This window comes from Haliaeetus albicilla, chromosome 7 (genome assembly GCF_947461875.1).
Source record: "Haliaeetus albicilla chromosome 7, bHalAlb1.1, whole genome shotgun sequence".
Classification (NCBI taxonomy): domain Eukaryota; kingdom Metazoa; phylum Chordata; class Aves; order Accipitriformes; family Accipitridae; genus Haliaeetus; species Haliaeetus albicilla.
Genome location: NC_091489.1, coordinates 27025723 through 27036603, shown reverse-complemented (window position 1 = coordinate 27036603; position 10881 = coordinate 27025723). Strand labels below are relative to the sequence as shown.

Below are 10881 nucleotides of genomic sequence, written 5' to 3'. Positions count from 1 at the left end.
CTTTGTACCCCTACCCCAAAGGCCAAGGAAGCCTTAGCAGTGTTCATACCTAGCCCTGTGATGTTGCCTCTAATGGGTGAGGATAGGTGCTAGTTTATTCACTGCCTTTATTTGACATGGAGGAATCCCCAGCAAGACTGTCTGCTTGGTAGGCACTATAGTTGCACAAGATAAATAACATTTTGATGCTGAAGCATATTTTTAGCTGGCTATAATAGTTTAAATTTGAGGGGAAACAAGCAGAAATACAAAATGAGGAGTAGATGTGGTGAGACTGCAGTCTTGTAGTGGGCAGAGATGCAGGTGGAGACTGATCAGCTAATGTGGCTTGCTCTGCTTCTGTGGGACTGGCTTGCAGTGGGGGGCAGGAGCATTTTCCATATCTGCAAACAAAAATTTACTTGTGCAATATGCTTGAAACCAATCTCTTAAAAAAAAAAATTCTTGGAACAGTCTGTTTAGAACTTCAGGTTTGGGGTTACCTTCTCACCTGTCCCTCCTTTCTGGTTTTGACATCAGGAAGGTTCTCCCTGGGGTTTCTAGAGTCCTTCAGGTCTAGAAATTACTTAAAGCCCAGCTGTGAGGTTCAGGGATTTTTCAACAGACTATGTGCTGCACTGCAAGGAATAGATGTGAAGTATAAAAATACAGGATTACTATACATGTGCTTGCTGTGCAAGAGAAGTTACTTGTACCTATACAATGTGTAACACCATAAAATGCCCCCTGAGTGCCAAGTCCTGAGAAGCTCAGCTTTCAGCTCCCTCTGGGGCTATAGGAAGATCTGTAGCTGCTCAGAGGATCCAGACCTTGCTATGTATTACATCTCCAGCTTCCCCAAACCCCAAATGCAGGCTGTTTCTGCAGCTACCCCTCCAAGTGTTCCTTCTCCCACACAGGAGTGCTGCCCTGGCTATGATTTTGAGATGCAATATTTTGCACTGGAGTGGTGAGTTTCCCTCCTTGTGGCAAAGTTAGGGAAGGATGAAGCAGGCAAGAGCCTGAGAGCATGCACTCATTAGCTTTTGCCTGTCAGCAAGTTGGGAGTGTGCATTGCTCTGGCTGTTATAAAAGGCCCTTGTTAAGTAATCACATTTCTCTTGCATAAGTGCTTGGTTTTGGAAGGCTTTAGCCAATTGGAGGCTGCAGCTTAGATGGAAAGCATGTCTAACTACTGTGATTTTTTTTAATAATGCATGATTATTAATCTGCTGAAAGTTGTATAAAATATCTTTAGATAAGGTTGAGCGGCGGAATCTTCCCAGCGCTGGTGGTAGCTGAACTACAGGTGTAAGACGCTGCCAAAAAGCCTGTGTAGATCCTTGTGAGTAATATTTCTGGTTCTTCTAAAGGGTATTTGAGTGATAACTGGAGGCAGGGAAATATTGCAGATGTTTATTGCTGGCAATAAATTAGGGAGGCAGGAGGTGAGAGACAGCGGTGAAACTATTGACTGCTTTTAAAATAACGCTTTCCTCCTAGACTTCTGTAAACAAGTATGGGTTTCTCTGAAGCTGTGTAATCAAGCCTCCTCCAAATATGCTAATAAAGAAATGTGGTGCTGAATTCAATTATAGGACTGTCAGGAGAACACAGGTTTGGCCTGATAGTAAGATCAAAGGACCATCTAGTCCCATGTGCTGGTTTAGAGTGGCCAAAAGTCAGTGTTCAAGGAAAGAATGTAAGAATAGGACAAGTGTACAGTGATATTTTCCCTCCTACATTTTCCTGGCTTTCAGAAATCTGCAGGTCGCTTATTTCCCGAGTCAGAAATGATAACTTTAATAGTACAAGTGGATATTTTTTCAGAATTTGCTAATTCAGTGTATCTGTTGAAAACAATAAGTTGTTTTGGGATTTGACTGACATAAATCTAATTGGGATTTGATATCTTGAGTTAAATGAGTTCTTCCAGATGGATTTTAATTAAAAAAAAAAGGTGGTTTTCTGTTTAGATGGAATTGAAAAGGGAAAAGCTGGTATGGATTTACAGAAAACAATTTCCCCTCCCACTTCCTTGTGATGTGTCTGGATGCAGCTCAGTCCATGAACAAAGCCTGGATCTATAAAACCATCCACTGAAGTGGGAACTGGAATTTATTAGCTCAACACTGAGCAGCTTAAACAACTCGGTGGTTATTCCTGCCAGCCCTGGAAGGCAATGAAGTGCTGTTGTATAGAGAAGGCAGCTCAAGTGCTGAGCTGTGAGGGGAAATAAAGCTGTTGCCTATAGTGTGGATGCATGTATGCTTACTCTTACAGGCGGCACAGAACTTTTCCTTGATATAACAAATGGTGGACTACTGGAAATCACTTGGGAGAGCTCAAGTCACTACTTAAAAAACCTTGAAACAAATGTAGTATGTAGATTGTAAATTCTATAAAGTTCTTGAGACCTGCTAAAGCATTTAAATCTTATTTGCAGCCAGTAGATGAGGAGATAATACCACCATGAAAAGAAGTTATTTTGTAGGAGTTATAGGATTAGAGAGGTAAATGTGAAAAGCTATATTGAACTAAAAGGCACATGGCTGCAAAGCCAAGACTTTAATGTTCTCATATTTCCTTCCTAAAGCAGGCAAAATTGATAGGCCTGTTTGCTTCAGTAAAACTGCAATAGTGATGCAAGATAAGCTGGGATTGTTTTTACGATTGCTCGCTAATTTACACTTGCTCATTAATTATTTAGACCTTAAAACCTTTGCAATATATCCATAGGCAAACCTGAGCTATGTCTCTTGCGCTATGCCAGTAAGGGATGGGTGGTGGCAGAGCAGGCTGCTTGTTGGGCAAACCATGGCTTCCCATTTCAGTTCTGCAACTTAGCAAGGCCTCTTTGCTTCTGTGGGTCAGGGCTGTCCAGAACCCAGGCAGCCTTCCCATTTGTTTGTAGTGTTTGCTCTCAATCTGAAACTTGTATGGGGGTCTTTAGCCACTGCAGTGCTAGGGGCGGGTAGCGGTTAATGGACAATCTCGGACACTGAGGCAGGTTTTTTCCCAGATCATTGGATTACTTCATGGATCCGGAGAGTTTACAGTCTTAAACTCATGAGAGACTATTAAAGACACTACTGCTAGAAATCCTTGAGCTGTTGAAAGAGTATTCTGGGGAAGTATCAGCTGCTTGCCCTGGTTTTAGGCTATTTTCTGGGCTGCTGACACTGGCTGCTGTCAAGAGGATGCTGTTTCAAACAAAGATGCTACTAGCCCACACAAGGCCTTTTTAGTTCTTATGAAAACACCACAAATAAGTCAGCAGTCAAAACTGGGGAATTTACAATGTTATTTCTAAAACAACCTCTTGCATGTGGAACAAACTTAGGCATATATTAGGATAGCCAAACAATATCTCTAATTTGTTGCAGGGTAAAATGGATGCTATACACAAGCTGAAGATTTTGGTGATGTTTCTGTCTCTGGCTATGTTCACAGTCATGGTGATACTGAATGCTGGAAATGCCACTGGGATACTCAAAGGTAATACAAGAAAATTGTCTTTGCTCAGAAGTGGATTTTGTGCATTATATCATTTAATGATATAAGGTGTCTTTAGATGGGATAGCTCTGTTACCTCATTACTTCTCCAAGTACACCTTGATCTGTGAAAGATGGAAGTAGCTGGTGCATCCTCCAGGTGTTATAGCCAGGTGCCTGAGCCCTATCCAGTTCCTTGAAATCCAAGTAAATGGTCTTGTCCCTGGTGAACCTGGATCTATTGGCAGGTGAAAGGCAATCTTTGCATACATTGCCCTTGTATCACTGGTGGAAGCTGTTCAGGCTGCTGCTGCGGGTTTGTAGAGGGCAGTGGTGCTTGGCTTGAATGCTACCCAGCTGAATCTGTCAGAAATGGACACTGTGCTTCTCTCTGGCTTTCACATGCAACTGGCTTTTCTGGTTCTGCATAAGAGGGAAGGTGCTCAGGGTTCCCCATAGGGACAGCAATCCCATAATGGGTGGCTGAAGGGAAGCCAACTGCAGCACACAGTTTGTTTTCACCAGGGGCATCCTCTCATCTCCCTTGGATCCATTGAAGTATGGACTAAGCTTTGAGGAAGATTGGAGGGTGAGGGAAACCAGCAGTCTTTTCCCATCCTTGGTATGTGGTAATGCTTTTGCCTGCAATAACATTCACCACCACAGGTCTGTTCAGGACAACCCCTGGAAACATCTCGGAGAAGTACAACACTGACTTCACACCAGCTGGCTGGACTTTCCTCATCTGGAATGTCATTTATGCCTGGCAGCTTGCCTGGCTTCTCTACGCCTTGTCAGGGATCTGTCGAAGGTATTTTCCCTGCTTACGGTATAAATGAGGGACAGTGGCTCTTCCTTTCTGTAGCTCAGTCTCTTACCCCCTTTTCTGGGGTTTCTAGTCAGAGTAAACCCACTGCAATTCCTCTTGATTTGACATGCTGAAGGTCTGCTGCTGGAGCATCTTTTAGGTTCAGCATCCAAAGCTGGGAAGCAATTTCGAGGTGTGTATGAATGGTTCTAATGTGTGGACATGTTACAAAGCATGTAAACTTTTGAGGCCTGTTTTCCACTGATTCATGTATCTTGACAGAGTTACCCAGTAGCTGCACTTACCAGCTGCTAGATGCTGAGAATCCACAGAGGCAAAATTAATGAATTATGGAGCTAATGCTTTTAGGTTACTTGCTGTTAGAGATCAGAGAATTGGCATTGGGAAGTCTCCTGGGTCACTGAACCGGACTTGAATCTTTTCCTGGGGCTATGAGATCAATAACTGCTTCATGCAGGACCATGCAATATCTGTAATATTCTGTGATGTCTTCTGTGGGGTGGACTTACATTGCAGCTCTTCTGTTGAGAGGGACCATGGACTGCTTAGTTTGAGTCTTGTGTATCTGCTGTTTTCACATGACTTATAAGAAGTCACTCAGTTGGTACTGGCCAACACTGAAGGTTGAAGGAAGAATGAAGTGTGTGTTTGTACAAGAGTGATCAAGTCCATATACATGTATGTGCATGCACACACAACATATACACATATGCACTTGCACTATGATCCCAAAAGCCTTTTTCCCCAGGAACTGGGCTAGAATCCCATGACCATGCCATTGGTACCACCACCAGTGGCACAAGCTTTGCAGCATCTGTGGAGCAATCCTTACTACCCACTAAATCTGTGGTGGTGCAGAGACCAGCAAGGAGTTCTGTACCATGGGACAGCGTCCTGATGGGGAAAGCCACAGGGAATGTATTGTGTCAGAGAAGGATGCAGAGGAGAGAGTCTGATTTAAACTGAAATATTTAACTCCAATGTAGGGTCCCTGTTAGTATGAGGAAAATGAGGCCGGGAAAGTTTGGTTGGTCAATGCAGGCACTGTTTTCCGTTCTCCATACCCACTTTTCCTGGCAGGAATGAACTTGGATGTGTCTACATAAAGCCAGACTTGCTGCCAATACCTTTTTATGTGGCATGGATTCTGAATAATGGCCTCAATGTTGGATGGCTGTTTCTGTGGGACCGAGAGTAAGTTGCCTTTTGTTACAAATGCTTTCTAACCCTTTTGTTGGGACTGGCTCAATACTTCATTTTGCCCTTTTCCCTGTGTGTGAACACTTAATCACACCTGTAAAACTCTATGTCAAGCCTTGGGAAAGGTGGCCTTTGTAAAAGTTTGGGGTTTTTGCACAAAGTTTTCATTTTGTAAGAAATGAGGTGGATCAGTTATTGAAGTCTAAGATTTCCTCAAAGCTGCTGTTCTTCCATGTGTTTTTCTCCACAGGTAAGACAGGAGCCATGCCTCTCTTCATAAATACAGTTAAGCTCCTTGCCTTGGATTGTTTTCATAATCATGATCATGAAAGGCTTATAAAAGCACAACTGTCAAGAGGTGAAGAAATCAGTTGCAGTCAGGAAAATAACTTTGTGATTAACAGAATAAAACAGCAGTATGTCAAAATGAGGGCTACATGTAGTGATTACCTTTATTAAAGACTGATTAACTTAAAGTCAGTAAAGGCCAAACACTAAAGCTATGAATTAAGGCATTGTGACACCACTGAAAAAAATGTATTGTGTATTGTATGCATGCATGTTCTTTGTCCTAGATACCTCCTACCAGCCCTGGTGTTCCTGGCAGCTCTCAATTTTACCACGTGTGCCTCCCTCTTCATTTCACACCAAGCCTTGAGCATCCATTCCTCGTGGCTTGTGAAGGGTCACAAAGCTGAGCTCTGGCTCACCCGCATCCTAGTAAGTGGCATTTGGGAAGCTGTGCTGTTAGTAAATGCTAAAAACCTCTGTGCAGTGCTGAAGGTATCAAGAATGAAAGATTCAATGGCAGAAGGTAAGGGAAGATTTCCGCCCTGACTTTAATTTGTGCCTGCTGCAGGTGCACATGGGCTTAATTACATCTGTTTCTGTTCAGATATCATGGGCATGATTGAGCAAGGTATATCCCTTGTACTTCTCTAGCTGCTACAAAATGAAGTTTTCAGTGAAGAATGAAAACTTCAGCCCAGACTTGTGTTTGGGGTGTGAACAATATTTCTTGCAGAGGGAAAAGCCATTGCTAAGGGTGGCTTCTACTGCTGTAGCTGATGGTGATGTCCCAGGTATCTGACTACAAAAAATTATATAGTTCTTATATGGGGAAGTGTGTACTGCTCAAGGCTTCAAATACAGCTGCCTTTCTGAGTTTTGCCAACTTCTGAAAGAAAATGACTTTTCTCCCAAGAAGAGTGGGTGTGTGTTTGGCAAACTGCACAGAGAAAATAAGATAAACATGCTAATACTCCATCACTCCCTGTGCCTCTCCTAGCTCAAACCTGCTACCCTGATCCCTTACTCCCCATCCAGGACACCTTGTGCTGCAGTTCCTCCCATGGCTGCTGTGTGTGCTTTAACCACCTTTAGTTTCTTTGCTTGATGATGGTATTGCTCAGTGAGAAAGTGGGTCAGCTGAAAAAGCCCATCCAAGGATCTAGGAGGGTTTTCAGTGGAGGGGGAGCCTGCAAAGCTGAGAGGCCCTGCACAGGAAAGTTCCTACCAACCCAGCTGGAAATGTGTCTACATATCTTGGCACAAACTGGGAGCGGGCTCTGTTCTTTACACCCTTCTATTACGTTTCCTGAGACTCCAGTATAACACAGGGAAAGGGGAGTAGCTGGGTTCCCCAATCCTCACTCAGGAGTGACGCCAGCCCTTGATATTGCCTACTGGAGGCTCCATGTGGCAAAGATGTTTGCTGGGAGGTGGTTGAGATTCAAGAAAACTGTTCTCTCTGCCAGTTACAGCAGCCTGCAACAACTGGGCTGGGCAGCCAGGCAGCCTGTGCGCTTTGGGGTGTGGATGGGAACTCCTTGCTGGGGTCGGAGGGCTTTGTACAGGGAATTCTGCAGCTGCCACTGTGGTGGTTCTTGGGGCTACTTTGGGGACTCCAAGGCTTCAACTCTTCTCTATGTTGAGGGACTTCCTCTGCAGCTAGGTCCAGAAGGCTGGCTTAACTGCCCCAGGACCTATGGGTCACAAAAGACAACCAGGAATTACCTTTTTTATTACTGCTTGTCATCTTGATGTGCTATGTGGCAGGTCCAGAATGGGCTGGCACTGTATGCAACATGGACCACCATTGCTGCTCTGCTGAACTTTGCCATTGTGTTGATCTACAAGTGGAATGTGTCCAATGAGACAGCAACAACTGCTTCTCTAAGCATCCTTGCTCTTGACCTAGTAATATGGTAAGCAACCTCATGGGTTCCCACCAAGCCTGAAAGACCTCTTCCACCTCTCACAAATGGGTTGGACTATCTGTCCCAATTCATTCATGGTCTGTCCCTTTACCAACACAGTGTACAAAGGACTCTGTTATAATTTGTGGCAGATGAACCTGGAGCCTGGGCAGAGTCTTTCTTCCCTGACCCTCAGCAATGCCAGTAAGCACATGCTGTGGGTCAAGAACAGGTTGCTGTGACTTGCATGAGCCCAGCCTGCCCTAGGTTTGCAGGTGAGGGCTTGATGTGGAAAACATATGAAACATGGCTTTATTTTTTCCCTAAACTTACCTTAGATAATTTTTAAATTAATCTTCTGAATTTTAGTAAATGAACAATTTTGGACTCTGGTCCAAACTGGCCTGCAAAAAACCCACTCTTTGTCTAATTCCTTTCTTAAACTTTCTATGGGGAAAAATGTACAGAGAAAATGCTTACTTTGGTGTCTTTGTCTTCACAGGTTTTATCTAGAAAACTTCATTCTTGACAAGTATGTCCGCTATAACCTTACAGTCTACCCAGTGTTGATAATAGCTCTGACTGGCAGTGCATGCAAGAACTTCTCGTTTTCATCCCTGATGACAAACAGCATTTTTATAGGTGATTCTTTTGGATTGTTTCCAGCTCTTGGAAAAGGCAGCCAGTAAACACTTCCACATCTTTCTTGTCTATTAGGGGCAGAAAGACGGACTTGCCTCTTGAAGTATATTTATAAAAAGCAGAACTAAGGATTTATTAGAAGGTATTCATTCTGCAAAGTAAAGAGTAGAGCAGAAATCATTGCCCAGGAGCCTTGGGGCTGGATTCAAACATTGTGTTGCCTCAAATTCACTTCCTGGTGCGATGTTTGCCCTACAATTCTCCACCATCTACTTGGGTCCTCTGCTGGCAGCTCCATCTGCTGCAGGGCAGACCAGAGTAAGAGTGGGGCTGGGATGAAGGCTGTGGACTTCCATTTGCCCTATATCATTTGGGATATAGGAGCAGTGCATAAGTTTCTGACCCAAGGAGGGGTTGTGTCTAAATTTCACAATGCAAAACCCTGTATATGCTCCCCTCCTCTACAGAGCTTAGGCTAGCCTTAACAAGTTTTCCTGGGATTATTTGGTTGCTGCAGGCCACTGTAGCTGAGTGTAGTCATCCATTGTAAAAGGGCTTAAGCTGTCCAAATACTGTACAATCACAGCCTGGCAAAAGCTATGCCATCATGAGTAGTTTTATGCTGGCACAAAATGGACTGAGCTGTGTGAACTCTGAATCCTGCTATGGCAGTTTGAGATGCCTGTTCCCACAGTAGGGTCAGCAGAAGGGAGCATGTTCCCATCCTTCAGCCTTCCCACTGTTACATACCAGTGGCTAAAGCCAATTTCTGGACTGGCACTACTATCGCAGCCACTCCAGTATATGTAAACTTGTGCTGTAAGGGCAGCTGGATCCTGGTAATGCCTAAAAACACCAAGCAGGACTTAGCAGAGCTTGTCTGCCAAAGGCATGAGGGCACTGGAGACTCATTTCCTGGTGGTTATGGCCACCAGGAATGTGGAGGTATGTGTGATCTCTGGCAGACAGCTGTGTCCCTGCAGCAGGCATTTCTACCAGCAAAACTTCTTTCTTAGTGGTTCAGCTTGTTTGGCTGGTAGGGTGAGAATGTGCTTTTCCCAAACTACTGCATGTTTCTTTATATAGTTGAACTATTCTTGGAGTGTTTTGTTAATGTAATAAATTTTTATTCCTGTGTCTATAATGCCCTCTCCCTTTTAGAAATGTCTTGACCTGGAAGCATTGGGCAAGTTTAACTGGATAGCCATGAAAGTCTGAACTCTGGGGGGTAATGATTCCTATACAGGGGGTTTCTTTTTTCCTCTTTCCCTGAATGCCCCCTATACTGGGGAGCTGGGGTATGACAAGAATCACTGACTTTCTTTCATGTACTAACATGCTTCTGTGTTTCTTTTCTAGTTGTTCTGCTGGCAGTGACTTGCTTGATCTTTGCTGTTCGGCTGGGACTAGTCACATGGAGACTCTGTAAGAGACCACTGGAAGCACCAGAAACCACAGCCCCGTCAGGCACAGTGGCCTGAGACCTCTGGCATGTTGTGGCAGATCCTTTAAAAGGAGAAAAGAATTGGGCATCTGCTGGTCCTTCCTTCCTGTATCAATTGCCTTGTGCTCTTCTGTAACTATTTCTTTCCATTCCAAATGTGGATGGCTTGTGCCTGCAAACCTGTCCTGCTACCACATTCCCTCAGATCAGCTACTCACAGCCCCACCTTGAATCTGCATGATCCTTCATTTGGTTTGACTCTGAATCAGTGCGGGAAAAGGTCCTTCAGCTGAACAGCCCTGTATACCTTTGTGATGATGGAGCTGTGACTCTGCTCCTGCCAATGCAACGAGGGCTGTTGACAGGCACTTGGCAGGCTCACACAGACAGTTGTTCATATTCTTTCCTCGGTAGTTCATTTTTCTTAAAGTGTAGCTCTAAGTGAACCGTCCCTGGGAGTCAAGGTGAGCAGTGGGATGTCTGTCATTCCTTTGGCCACTCAGTACTGGGTGTCTGCAAGCCCCAGTGGTGTAAGCAGATCTCCCGCAGGCAGCAACTGCTCCTCTCCCTCCTCTTCATGATGGGAACGGATATTACAACTTCAGAGATCTACCTTTGCAGTGTCAGCTCTGATGTTTGATATCCAAGGGGGGTGAGGAGGAGTGACTGAATACTTCTGCAAGCCTTCATCCTATTGCAGTCTGTTGTAGCTCTAGAAACCAAAGATGCATTCACTTTTCAGCATACAGTAGGATATCTGGGTCTCTGCTCTGGTTTTTCCTGATTTTCTCAGTTAAGTCAATCACTATGTCAGTGCCTCTGTGGACCCACAATAATGGCAGATTTGTGCTGTTCCTGCTCTGCCTGTAAGACAGATGAGATGGTGTGGTGGGTTGCCTTTCCCTGAGCTGTGCTGAGCCAGCAGTGCCCAATTTCTGCTGGCTGGATGCCTCCTGCTGAAGTGTGGTTTGTAGCCACTCTGGCAAGAGGTTAGATGTGCAGATGAGATGATACCTGATCTGGAGTAAAGCCTGCTCCTTCAAAGGAAGCCTGTTTAGAAAAAAAAAAAAACAAAACAAACAAAAACAAAACCA

General features: G+C 44.4%; 1 protein-coding gene across 1 annotated transcript; it reads left to right on the top strand.

Moving 5' to 3' along the window:
- Positions 1-1074: 1074 nt before the first annotated feature.
- Positions 1075-10868, top strand: LOC104313368 (uncharacterized). Its single transcript, XM_009912288.2, has 8 exons — positions 1075-1324; positions 3366-3477; positions 4141-4285; positions 5384-5497; positions 6079-6223; positions 7562-7710; positions 8204-8343; positions 9703-10868. The coding sequence occupies exons 2-8, from the start codon at positions 3372-3374 to the stop codon at positions 9822-9824; spliced, it is 921 nt and encodes a 306-aa protein (XP_009910590.2). The 5' UTR covers positions 1075-1324; positions 3366-3371; the 3' UTR covers positions 9825-10868.
- Positions 10869-10881: the final 13 nt, after the last annotated feature.